Here is a 12,376-nt window from a genome sequence, read left to right as displayed (position 1 = left end):
CCTCTCCCCCTCCCCTCTCAGCACACCCTCTCTCTCCCCTTCTTTCCCCTCTCCCCCCTCTCCTCTAAAACGCTTGCAGAATGTGTCTATTGGTTCTAAAATGTTTGCAAAAAGTGTTTATTGGTTCTAAAATGTTTGCAAAAAGTGTCTCTTTTGGTTCTACAATGCTTGCAGAATGTGTCTTTTTTGGTTCTAAAATGTTTTTTAGGTTCTCCTCCCCCGTTCCTCCTCTCTCCCCCCTCCACCCTCCCTCCTCCCGTTACCCCCTCTCTCTCCCCTCCATCCCCTCCCCCACCCTCCCTCCCTCCCCTAAACCCCCTCCCCTCCACACCCCCTACCCTCTTCCCTCCTCCCTCCCCCCTACCTCCCCCTCCCTGCTCCCCACCTCTCCCCCTCACCCCCCTCTCAGCACCCCCTCTCTCTCCCCCTCACTCTCACCCTCTCTCTCCTCCCCTCCTTTCCCCCCTCACCCACCCTCCCTCTTCTCCTCTCCACCCCCTCTCCCTCTTGCCCCTCTCTGTGTGTCTCTGTCTCTGCCCCTTCTCTCTCTCTGTCTCTGCCCCTTCTCTCTCTGCCCTCACTCTCTAACCCCCCCCCCCCCCCCCCCTCTCTAGGTGTGACTGCAAGTTGGGGGCTATGCGTCAGTAGATAGGGTGGTTATGGGGTAAAAGGAGCAAATTAATAATATTAATATAATATCAAGGGGGGTAATTAGCGTGAGTGCGGGGGGGGGGATAGTTAGTGTGTGTGACGCTGCATGCCGCCTCCCCCCCCCACAACCGCACGTTGGGGGAACAGACCCAACGGGTCTGCACTTGGTCTAGTATATATATATATATATATATATATATATATATATATATATATATATATATATGAAATACAGTTGATACACCCTGACTTTCCCTACATTAATTGTACCATCAAATCAATACAGTTCTAACCATGTCAGTGCCTTCCATGTTAAACAATATACCCGTGAAGTTTCTGAGCAACTGTTACACAGGACCAAGTCCCTCAGTGTCCTTCCCCACAAAGTCTTTACGGTGACTGCACCAAGCTTCAGCATGTACTCCTGCATCCTTGAATGCGGAGTACATGCTGAAGTCAGCAGCAGTCGATAAAGAGGATCTTCTTACACCTGAACGCAACAGGTTTCAGGAGACCTAAGTGCTCTTTCATCAAGTTAATCATCTTCCAACAGCTGTAGGTGTATGTCTCAGTATGAATTCCTGAGAACATGTAGATCACAGCATCCTCTGTTACAGAGCTACTTCGGATGAATCCCCACAAGGGACATTCCTAGCAAACGCACGGGACACAAAGAGATTAATCTCATCCACACGCAACCATCTTGAGGGCAGTATGTGGCATGGTGAGTATCCACCTGTGCAAGGAGCAAGGGCCCCTCTCATTATCTGCCAAGCAAGGTCTTACCAGCCAAGCAAGGTCTTGTAAATTCTAGCAAAATGGAGTCCTATCAAATTACATTAAAAGATCGGCAAACTATCCCATTGGATTAGCAGGCTTAAGGTCAAAATATTTTCTTTAGAACCATTTCTACAAAGGACAGGACAACCAGCTGAATGGAACATTGCACAGTAACATTGCAAGTCCAGGCCCTTGCTTAGAAGCACTGGGACGTGTATTTAGATGCAGCCACACACAAAGGTGGCCATCATGATGAGTGTTATATTGGGTACATTTACCCCCTCCCCATTCCCTTGAGATTTTTCATCACAACCCAATGGATACGATCCATCCTAGATGTCCAGATTAAGCATTTGAAAGCATTCAAAACAATGTCTGGGCACAAACCTGAGATTCCCAACTTTAGACAGTACTGTAGCTTTCTGTGATTTAATCTGCAGGCAATTAATAGCTAGCCTTCTAAATAAATTAAATACTCATAGATGAAGTGAATCTCTATACCTATAAAAGTTTCATCTTGTTTGGTGTGTGTGTTCGTGTTTGTTTTGTATCTTCCTCAAAACGCTATGTGCTAACGCTTAAATATTTACATATTCGAACTCACATTTTTCCTGTCCAGGCCGTACTCGGGTTCACTTGAGATTTCATCCTATATTTCACAAGTTATCAATGATTCAAGTTTTAAAAAAAGGAAAAAAACAGTTCTCACACACAGCCACAGTGCCACAATTACATCACAATGGGGGGTTGCCAAGGGTAACCGCAGCTTCTCACAGTCAGCCTTTTTCCAAGGAGGTTCCACTGATGATGTCACAATGCAACTCACAGTGCACCAATCACAATGGGCTCTCAAGCTGCCGAGTGCCACTATGACATCACAAATGGACGTTGGCAATGGTAACCGCAGCATGAGGTTGCTGCCCCTGTATCAATGCCTGAAGGGGCTGCTCCTCAAGTTCTGGTTGCATTTTAGTCCCACGATCCTGATGTTTGGACACAAGGCAGGGAGTGGGGAGGGCCAATCGTGGAGGGATGGTGGGGCGGATCTCCCTGTCGATTTGCTTCTGGGCCTGGCCGAGATGCCCATTCGCAGGTCCAGGCAGCGGGCGGTCGATGTTCACACCAGAGTCGACTGCCTGCCCCTCTTCCGGGCCTACATCAGTGCTTGCGTGTACCTGTATAAGGAACACGTGGTGTCCACAGGAACGCTGGAGGCCTTCCGTCAACGTTGCTTGCTGCGGGTGGGAGGAGAATGCTGCGCGCTGCCATCGAGGGGGAGAGAGAGAGAGAGAGAGTGCCTGCAACCCCCACATGTCGAGTCCACTCTGCCCGCCCCGCCATCCCACCACACCCCCCCACCCGCCCCCCTTTGCCCCAACCCCACACCCCACCCAAATATCCCAAGTATGTTTTTATATGAAGTTATAGAGTTGATTGATATCTTATTGTATTGTTCCATCATTTTTCCATTGCAGCTTTCCTTCAATGTCACTTCCCAACAATAGTTCTGTGTAAACACCCAGGGAAGTTTTGTGAGAGACAAAATATTGTGACTGATTTTTTTCCCATGTTCAGATTGCATTCTGGAAGGAAATGTAAAACTCATAGTTGTTTTTACAACTTCTATTGTACTTTAAATGTATATTTAGTCAAGTCCTCAAGGTAGGTCTTCTCAATAATCATTAAATTAAAAACTCCAAGTTTATTTGTTACATAACCATAAAACTCTCCCTCCGACAATGTAGAATTTGAACTCAACATTCCAAATCAATAGTCTGGCCACTGGATATCACTCCGCCAACTTAACAATCAAGCTTCCTTTGCTGCAAATACACAGAAATTTGCTATGAAAATTGGGAGGCTCATATCAATCCACATTACATTTTTATGCTCAGATAACTTTAAATTTGAAAACCTTATGAAATGTTTGACTAAAATCTGAGTATTCACATCTTTCTTCTCGGCTTTATTATTATCCTCACTCCTCACATCCAACTATCAACTCAGCAGTAAATGCAACCCTATTTTTACAAGAGTCTATAGGAAGATTTTACTACATTTCCTAGAATACTCATTTAATTGTTTTGCAACATTTTCATTGAATCGGAAGCGCTGTCCTGCTCATCAGCGAAGATCATACGGTAATTCGCAAAGGCACACCAAAATCAGCTGATTTTCAGTTGGCGATAGGAAAATTGGAAAGAACTTGAATCTACCAAAGCTCTACTCATTTTATATTGAACATTCAATTCCATTCAAAATGTTTAATATTTGGTCTATTGAATATTCAAATCTGGTCATTTCTGCTGGCATCTAAACATATCTGTACGCCCCGGACACATGCCAACAGATATGAAATTAAGCGTTGTTGGATCCACGGTGAGTTGGTAAGTTGGATACAAAATTGGTTTGATCATAGAAGAGAGTGTAGTGTGGTGGTAAATGTTTATTTGACTGGACGTCTGTGACCAGTGCTGTGTCTGCAAGGGTCAGTGCTGGGACATCTATTTGTGATACATATTAATGACCTAGATGAAAATGTAAGTGGTCTGATTAGTAAGTTTGCAAACCACAAGAAAATCGGTGGAAATGCAGATGGCGAGGAAGGTTATCAAAGAATACAGCAACATTTAGATCAGTTGGAAATTTGAACACAGAGAGGCTTTGGAGAAAGTGCTATAGAGGTTCACTTTAGAGTTTGTCTTTAGAGTATAAGCTATAAGGAAAGGTTGGACAAACTAAGATTCTTTTCTGGAGCATCAAAAGCTGAGGTGTGACCTGATAGAAGTGTATACAATTAAAAGAAGATAAAACAGATGGTCTCATTCCTAAGGTATGAATGTTAAGTACTAAAACGCATAGGTTTTAAGTAAAAAGGGGAAGGTTTAAAGGAGATTTGCAAGATCTTTTTACATTGAGAGAGGGGTAGGTGCCTGGAACTCTCTGGGGAGGTGGTAGAAGCAGATTTGATAACAACATTTAAGAGGCATTTAGACAGACCGTGAACATGCAGGAGATTTAGGGAGACTGACCATGTGCCAGCAGATGGGATTAGTTACATTGCGCTAATGCTGATGCAGCCTTGGGCTAAATAGCCAATTTTGGTCTGTTCTGTTCTATGTTAAAAATTATTCAATTACTGCTAACATAATTGTAAAAATCCTTTTACTTAGTTTGAATGTACCTGTCTAATTTTACTGCAAATTTCTAAACTACTTACATCTAACAGACCCACGCTGTGTGTTTTTTAATAAAGATTCCTGCTTTTACATTATTATTGGTACGACATCCAGAAATTGGAGGTAAAGGAATACAAGAATGTTCACCACACAAGACATTAGAAAAGGATAATTGGATCTACATTCTCTACTCTCTGTGACGGTGTATAAATCTAACCTCTGAAATGTACTTGTGGAATTTTAAACAGTTTCATAATTCTGTATGTCAACAAATAAGCTTTGAATTAACTGTTTCATCCAGGCATGCAGCCTAGTTCCAAGTACTACGAGACCGTGTACAATTCCTGAAAGTTGAACCAATACACCTTAGGTTAGGTAACTTTTCTCATACAAACTTTTTTGAGGTGCAGCAATGACATCATTTGATTACAGGCAGTTCTACTATAACACATATTTTCTTTGTTAATTAGATATTATGCTATTGATGAATTAGGGAACACTATTTGTATTATGACAGTCAAATTGGTTATGACACGATTTTCAATCGAGAAGTAAATAACCACGTATTTTGAAAATTAACAAGCAAGGGAAAAATGCTGTCTAGGAAAAAAAACGGTCTAAGGAAGGGCTGTTCACAAGTAACATCCCTGCAGTAATCAGGTAGCATTGTCTCTTAAGAATTTGGGTTGCAGGTTTCACCATTGGATAGCCATTGAAATTGACAGGCAATCACTTCAATTATGTGATGATACTGTATTAAACAATATAATATATACAGCCTTTTAACTTGCAGTAACAAAAATAAACTGCTAGCTGTTAAAAAGACCCCTGTCTGAAAAGTTACTTTATTATTGCAATTCCAAAACTATCTATCCCCTAAACCTTTTTTCCCATTCATGCAATTGTTTTTTTTATGTGATTTTCTATAAAGCAAAGTATCTTTGTTTTACTAAACTATTGCATAATAGCAGAACTACTTGTATTGCCCATTTGTCAATTCCATTTTTGTTTAAATGTAAAGTTCCATTCATTATCTATTTAATAAGAAGGAGATATAGAAGCATTAAAAGTAAAACATCTCGCTTCAGAGACAGCACCTACCTCCAAGCCATCAGATATTTGAATTTGCACTAATCACTTTGCACTTTCTTTTGCACTTGCACTTAAGCTTAACATGACGCTGCTGGGTACTGTCCTTCCTGTATATATTGTCCTTCGTACGGTATTGTCTGTATTATTTATTGTGGTGTATGTGGTGGTTGTATTGTACTGTATTGTATCTGTCTGAGAGCGAACCAAGACACATTCCTATCAACTTGTTGACATGGCAATAAATTTCTTGAATCTTGAATCTTGAATCTTGAATGAATAATTAATTTATTTGTAATTGCTACCACTAAACCATTAAACTGGATATCATCCTCCATTTCTGAAAATGAATATAGAGAGGCGAGTACAGTTAGTGCTGTTGGTATCTGGCAGACTGATCTACCTTGTAGAGACCAGTCAACAGCTCTTGGATATTTCCTCATATTTACCCTTGGACCATAACTCCACCAATGACAACCAAGCCACTGTCTCCCAGACGGCAACAGATCTCATCAGATCAGAAAAATTCCCCTTCACAACCTCCAACCTGATAATGCCTCAACCCCACAATTTCCATTATTCCTGCTGGCTCTTGCTCCACCAAACCTACTCCTCGTACCTTGACTCTATCCTGTCACCCCTAGTCCAATCCTTTCCTATCGATATTCAGAACACCTTGCGTATCCTCCACCATTTTGACAACTGCCAATTCCCTGGTCCCTACCACCTCATCTTCGCTATGGATATCCAGTTGTTACACAGCTTCTATTCCTATCAGGAATATTTTAAAGCCCTTGTTTCCCGTTGCGACAAAGATCCAACTAGATTCCTTCCACCAACATTCTCATCTGCCTGGCTGAACTAGTTCTTACCTTGAAGAGCTTTTTAACTCCCCTCACTTCCTATAAATTATAGATGTAACCATGTACTCTTGCATGGGCCCTCCTAGCTATGCCTGTCTTTTTGTTGGCTCTGTGGAACAGTCATTACCCCAAACTGTATGTGTTTCCACTCTCCAGCATATTACACCAATGATTGCATTATCACCTTTGCTACAAACTCCAAACTGTCTCTGCTTCCACTCTCCAGCTCCTTCTATATTACATCAATGACTGTTTTATCACCTTTGCTACAAACTTCCACCCTGTCCTCAAATTCAATTGGATCATTTCTGATACACATATCTGGATTTCTTGTCTCCAACTCAGGGGACAAATTGTCCATGATATTTACAATAAACCCACTGACCCACACGTTCTCTTTTATGTTACAATCGGGTTTGTCTTAGGACATTAAATACAAAGTCATCAGTGGAATACCAATCTTCTCACCACATTTCGAGGAATGAAACCTTGGCAGGTAAATGTGTAAAGGGTCTCAACCTGAAACGTCACCCATTCCTTCTCTCCAGAGATTCTGCCTGTCCCGCTGAGTTACTCCAGCTTTTTGTGTCTACGTGTTTATAATTAAGAATGTGTGAAAGCAGCATTATCACAGCTGCTTTGTAATTGGCAATTACCAATAATCTCTTCTACTATATTTGTGTTACACAAAATCACTGGCAAAAAAATGACCCTGGCCATTGATTTTCAATTGGTCACTTTAAATAGCAATAAAGGCAATCCAGCTAAAAGAGGAAATCATGCATCTAATGCATTTTGTTGAAAAAAGGTGGAAGAATGTGGTTAGAATGTGTCAGAGTGACATCTACAAATCGGATTAGAAGAGCTAAACTTGTATCCATTGAAATGTTAAAGGTGCTATATAAATGTTTGTGTTCCAAAAAATTCTTATGTTTGGTGTAGGAAGATGGTTGGCTGCTTAGTTAGTATATGAGATAAATTGTCAAGATGCAAAAAATTTGATTTGATTTTCCTATTTGCTTGTGGTTTAAATTATAGCAATGAGTGTCGTTTACTTTTTATTGAACATGAAAGCAATCAGAGGGTACAGGTAAACTTGTAAACTAACTTCAGCCTGATACAGTAGCTTACAACATTATTTGTGCCCTTTTGTATAATATATGTCAAAAGCATCTGTTCTCTAAATAACGGATGGTAAATTCTTCAGGAATATGAAACATCGTCATATCCTATGGGAACCTATGCTGCACCTCAATATCCTGTGAATACCTATGCTAAAATTCAGTATCCGGCGGGAACTCCTGCTTCATCTCAGTATCCTACAGAGACCAATGCTAAAACTGAATATCCTGCGGGGACTTATGCCACGTCTCAGTATCCTGGAGGAACCTTTGCCACATCCTCTGGCAAAACTGAGTATCCTTTGAGTGTCATTGCCAAACCTGAATATCCTGCGGGTGTCTATGCCAAACCTGAGCATCCTGTGGGAATCTATGCCACATCTCAGTATCCTGGAGGAATCTACCCTACATCTCAGTATCCTGGAGGAATCTACCCTACATCTCAGTATCCTGGAGGAATCTACCCTACATCTCAGTACCCTGGAGCCTCCTATGCCACAGCTCTTTACCCTGGAGGAACTTATGGTACATCTGAATATCCTGTGGAATTTCATGCCAAAACGCAGTATCCTATGAGGACCGCTGGTGAAACTCAGCATCCTGGAAGCTACTATGTAGCAGATCAATATCCAATGAAGACTTATGTCATGGGTCAGTATCGCATGGGCACTTACAACTCAGTTCCATATCAGACTAGAAACTACATCTCAGGTCACTATCCTCCGATGACCAACTATGCACATGAATATGCAGTCAGGAATTACATCATGGGCCACAATCAAATGCAAACTTATGGTGCAGACCAATACCTTATGCAAGCCTATCTTTCACCTGAAGATTCTGCGAGGACTGATACCATGGGTCGGTATTCCACAACAAATCATGATACAGATCAGAATATTAGAAGAACCAATAACGCAAACCAGAATTTTGAAATGACCAATACGGTATATGAGAATCTTTCAAGAGCTGAGAGTACTGACCAGGATTTTGAAAGGGCTGAAAGTGCAGACCAAGACATTGGAAGGGTTGAGAGTGTAGACCAGGATTTTGAAAGAGCTGATACTGCAGACCAGGATGCTGAAAGAAATGAGACTGCAGACCAGGAAGCCATGAGATACAGTAGTGAAGACCAGGATTCTTTGAGAGCTGACAGTGTTGACCAGGATTCTGTGAGCGCAGAGCAATATTCTGTGAGGACTGACAGTGTAGAGCAAGATCCCATAAAGATTGACAGCAGAAGTCAGGATCTTTTAATGATTGACAAAGACCAGGATTCCATGAGGACAGAGAGTGCAGAGCATAGTGCTGCAAAAAACAACAGTCAGGATATGGACGGGATGAAAAGCATTGCTGAGAGCTCTATGAGGAACTATTTTATACCTCAGTATCCACTGAATGCCAACGTCACAGGCCAGTATCCAGTGATGGCCAATGGTGGGGAGGAATATTTTTTTCAGGCTTACTCCAGACCTCATTTTCCTGTGAGAAGCTATATAGTGAACCCAGTTTCTACAAGGGCCTACATGGCAGTTCAGAATCCTACTTGGGTTGACAGCACAGAGCAGGACTTCAATAAGATGATGAGTCCAACACAAAGTCCTGCAAAGAGCTCAGATCAAAGTCATGCAAAGACAAGAAGCTCAGAACAAAATTCTGCAAAAACACGAAGCCCAGAACACAGTCTTCCAAAAACAAGTAGCCCAGAACATAGTCTACCAAAAACAAGCCCAGAACACAGTCTTCCAAAAACAAGCCCAGAACACAGTCTTCCAAAAACAAGCCCAGGAAACAGTCTTCCAAAAACAAGAAGCCCAGAGCACAGTCGTCCAAAAACAAGCCCAGAACACAGTCTTCCAAAAACAAGAACCCCAGAACACAGTCGTCCAAAAACAAGAAGCCCAGAACACAGTCTCCCAAAAACAAGAAGCCCAGAACATAGTCTTGCAAAGCCTCGAGGCCTAGAACAGAGTGTTGTAAAGACCCAAAACCTAGAACAGAGTGTTGTAAAGAACAGAAACCCAACACAAAGTTCTGCAAAGACCAGAAGTCCAGGCCAGAATTTTGCAAAGAACAGAAGCTTAATTCAAGGGCCTGTGGAGAATAGAGAGCAACCCCCGGGCCCTATGAAGACCAAATCCCCAGGCCAGGACAACACAATCAGCAAGACAGAGGAACCTGTAGGTACCTATGTCTCAGCTCAGTATCCTGTAGCGATTCGCTATCCAGGCTTATATCCTATAAGGAGCTACTTACCATCTCATTATCCCTCAGGTCCTTATTATACACATCATGTACCTGTGAAAACCTATGTGACACCTCCATGTCCTATGAGAAACTGTGTTACACCACAATACCCTATGCAGACCTACTTCCAATACCCCTTGATGAACTACAGTTCACCACAGTATCCTGTGAGATCCTACCAAATTCCTGTGTATCCTTTGAAGACCAACATGGAACTTAAATATCCTGCGAGGAGTCTCAGCCTTTAATCATGGCATCATTGGTCATACATCTGTGTCTGTGAACATCATCTTTAAACAAGCTCTGCTGCTTTTACTAAGCACAAAAGTAATACTGAAAATAAAATAAAGCCAGTCCTGACCACTCCATCTGTATGTTTATTTTTAATAAATGTTGTGTTTATTAAGGTACTATGGAATTAAACATTCATGCTGTTCAATGTAAGCATCAACTACTCCAACAGCAGATAAATCACAGAAAACTGCACAACAAAGATATATTTTAGACTGTCTCAACAATATGGCTTGAGCTAACAATACATCTTTCTATTCAAACAGTGACATTATTGAATAAGGTTGACATCTTATTGGCAGATTCTTTTGCTCCATGTTTCCTAAGAACTGAATTATGACTTTCCAAGCTAACTTCACATAGAAATCATATGTGATATACATAGAACTTTGCCCCACACTTTAAAACTATGCCCTCTAGTATTTCCACCCTGAGAAAAAGGTTCTTACTGTCTACCCTATCTATGCCTCTCTTAATTTTATACACTTTACCTCAACCTCTGGTGTTCCATGGAAAACAACCAAAACAGTTCAACCACTCATAGCTAATACCCTCTAATCCAGGCTTCATTCTGGTAAACGCTATCTGCACCCTGTCCAAAGTCTCTAAATCCTTCGTGTTTTAGGTCACCTTCATGGCAGTGCCATTGCATGTGGCTATAATACCTTCATGTTCACTATCCTCTGATCATTTCCTCTCAACGCTCTCTGTCCACAATGACTTATTTCTCTCTCAAGCTGACCGCAATGATGTACCCTATATCTGAACAAGAAGGATAACATTGACGGAACCTGATATTCACAATTCAAACTAAGCTTAGTTTTGACTTAATTATGACAAATTCTAATGATTTGTCTATATTATTCCCCTAACCATAAAGCTAGAAAAATGTAGATAAATACTTCTACCACAATTGTTTCTTTATTGCATCGATCTGAATGAGTTCATGCGAACTGTTATTCTGATCTTTTGACAAAAAATCAGCAACATTTGATACTGACTGGCTTTTAACGACAATCACTTGCATTTATATAGCACCATTAAATTAAAATATATTCCTATGCACACAGAAAACAATGAGCAGAGAGAGGAGAGTTTAGAGATATAACTGAGTGCTTAAACAACTGGCATGACCTTAACAGATTTGTATAGAGTTATAATCAAGATGCATGTATTAAAAACAGAAAATGCTAGAACATTCAGCAGGTCAGAAAGAATTTATGGAAATGGGAACAGAGATGATTTTTTAGGTCTGAGAACTTTCATCAGAGCCTGGTGTAGAGATGAAATGTACAATATAACTGTTTCAATGTCACAAACACTAAAGCCACATTGGGTTGAAGGCTTCGTTTTTATACTCATTTTGCCAATCAACACCTGACTTTCCAAATGCATGTATATCTTATTAGAAGCTTCTCCAGTAACTTACCAACCACGAATGTTAGGCTTTCTAGTCTGCAGTTCCTGGTTTTCTTTGAAGCCCTTCGTAAATAGAGGCATAACATTCATCACCCTCCAGTCTTCCAACAACTCACCCTCAGCTCATTAAGGAGAAGCCAGAGATTTGACATGTATATTAAGGGCAAAATGGTAACTAGAGAGAGAATAGGGCCTCTCAGAAAAGAAAATGGTAATCTATGTGCGGACTCAGGGCTCCTGCAATTTCATCTCCAGCTTCCCACTTGAATGTTCCAGATTAGATCAGATTTATCCACCTTCGTACGTTTTAGGACATCCAGTACTTCCTCGACTGTAATATGAACTGTCTTCAAGAAAGCCTTTCACTTTCCTAAGTTCTCTAGCCCTCATGTATTTCTCTAAGGTAAAAACAGGAGAAATATTTATTGTCCTTGCCCATCTCTTGCTGTTCCACACATTGATGACCACTGTGGTTTCTCAGAGTCCTTATTCTTTCTCTTTTTCCCTTAATATACTTGTAAAATCTCTTTGTATTCTCCTTAATCTTATCTGCCAGAGGAATCTTGTGCCACCTTTTTACCCTCATGATTTCTGTCTTAAGTACACTCCACAATCCCCTATGCACCTCCAGGGATACAGTTTATCCCAGCTGCCTATGCCTGACCCACACTTACTGTTTCCAAAAGCCAGAGCCAGAGGCTCACATACATCCTTAATTTCTCTCATCAACCAGAAT

The 12,376-nt window shown here is 41.2% G+C and overlaps 1 protein-coding gene across 1 annotated transcript in view; it reads left to right on the top strand.

Annotated features, from left to right (window-relative positions):
* The window catches only part of LOC116986437, a 40,830-nt gene extending 30,534 nt beyond the window's left edge, over nucleotides 1-10,296 (top strand). The window contains exon 2 of the mRNA XM_033041976.1: nucleotides 7,770-10,296. Within this exon, the coding sequence (XP_032897867.1) occupies nucleotides 7,794-10,178 (2,385 nt within the window). The 5' untranslated portion in view covers nucleotides 7,770-7,793 and the 3' untranslated portion in view covers nucleotides 10,179-10,296. The remainder of the gene's footprint in view (nucleotides 1-7,769) is intronic.
* The last annotated feature ends 2,080 nt before the right edge of the window (nucleotides 10,297-12,376 follow it).

Source organism: Amblyraja radiata, chromosome 23 (genome assembly GCF_010909765.2).
Source record: "Amblyraja radiata isolate CabotCenter1 chromosome 23, sAmbRad1.1.pri, whole genome shotgun sequence".
NCBI lineage: Eukaryota > Metazoa > Chordata > Chondrichthyes > Rajiformes > Rajidae > Amblyraja > Amblyraja radiata.
This window is presented reverse-complemented; position numbering and strand designations above follow the sequence as displayed.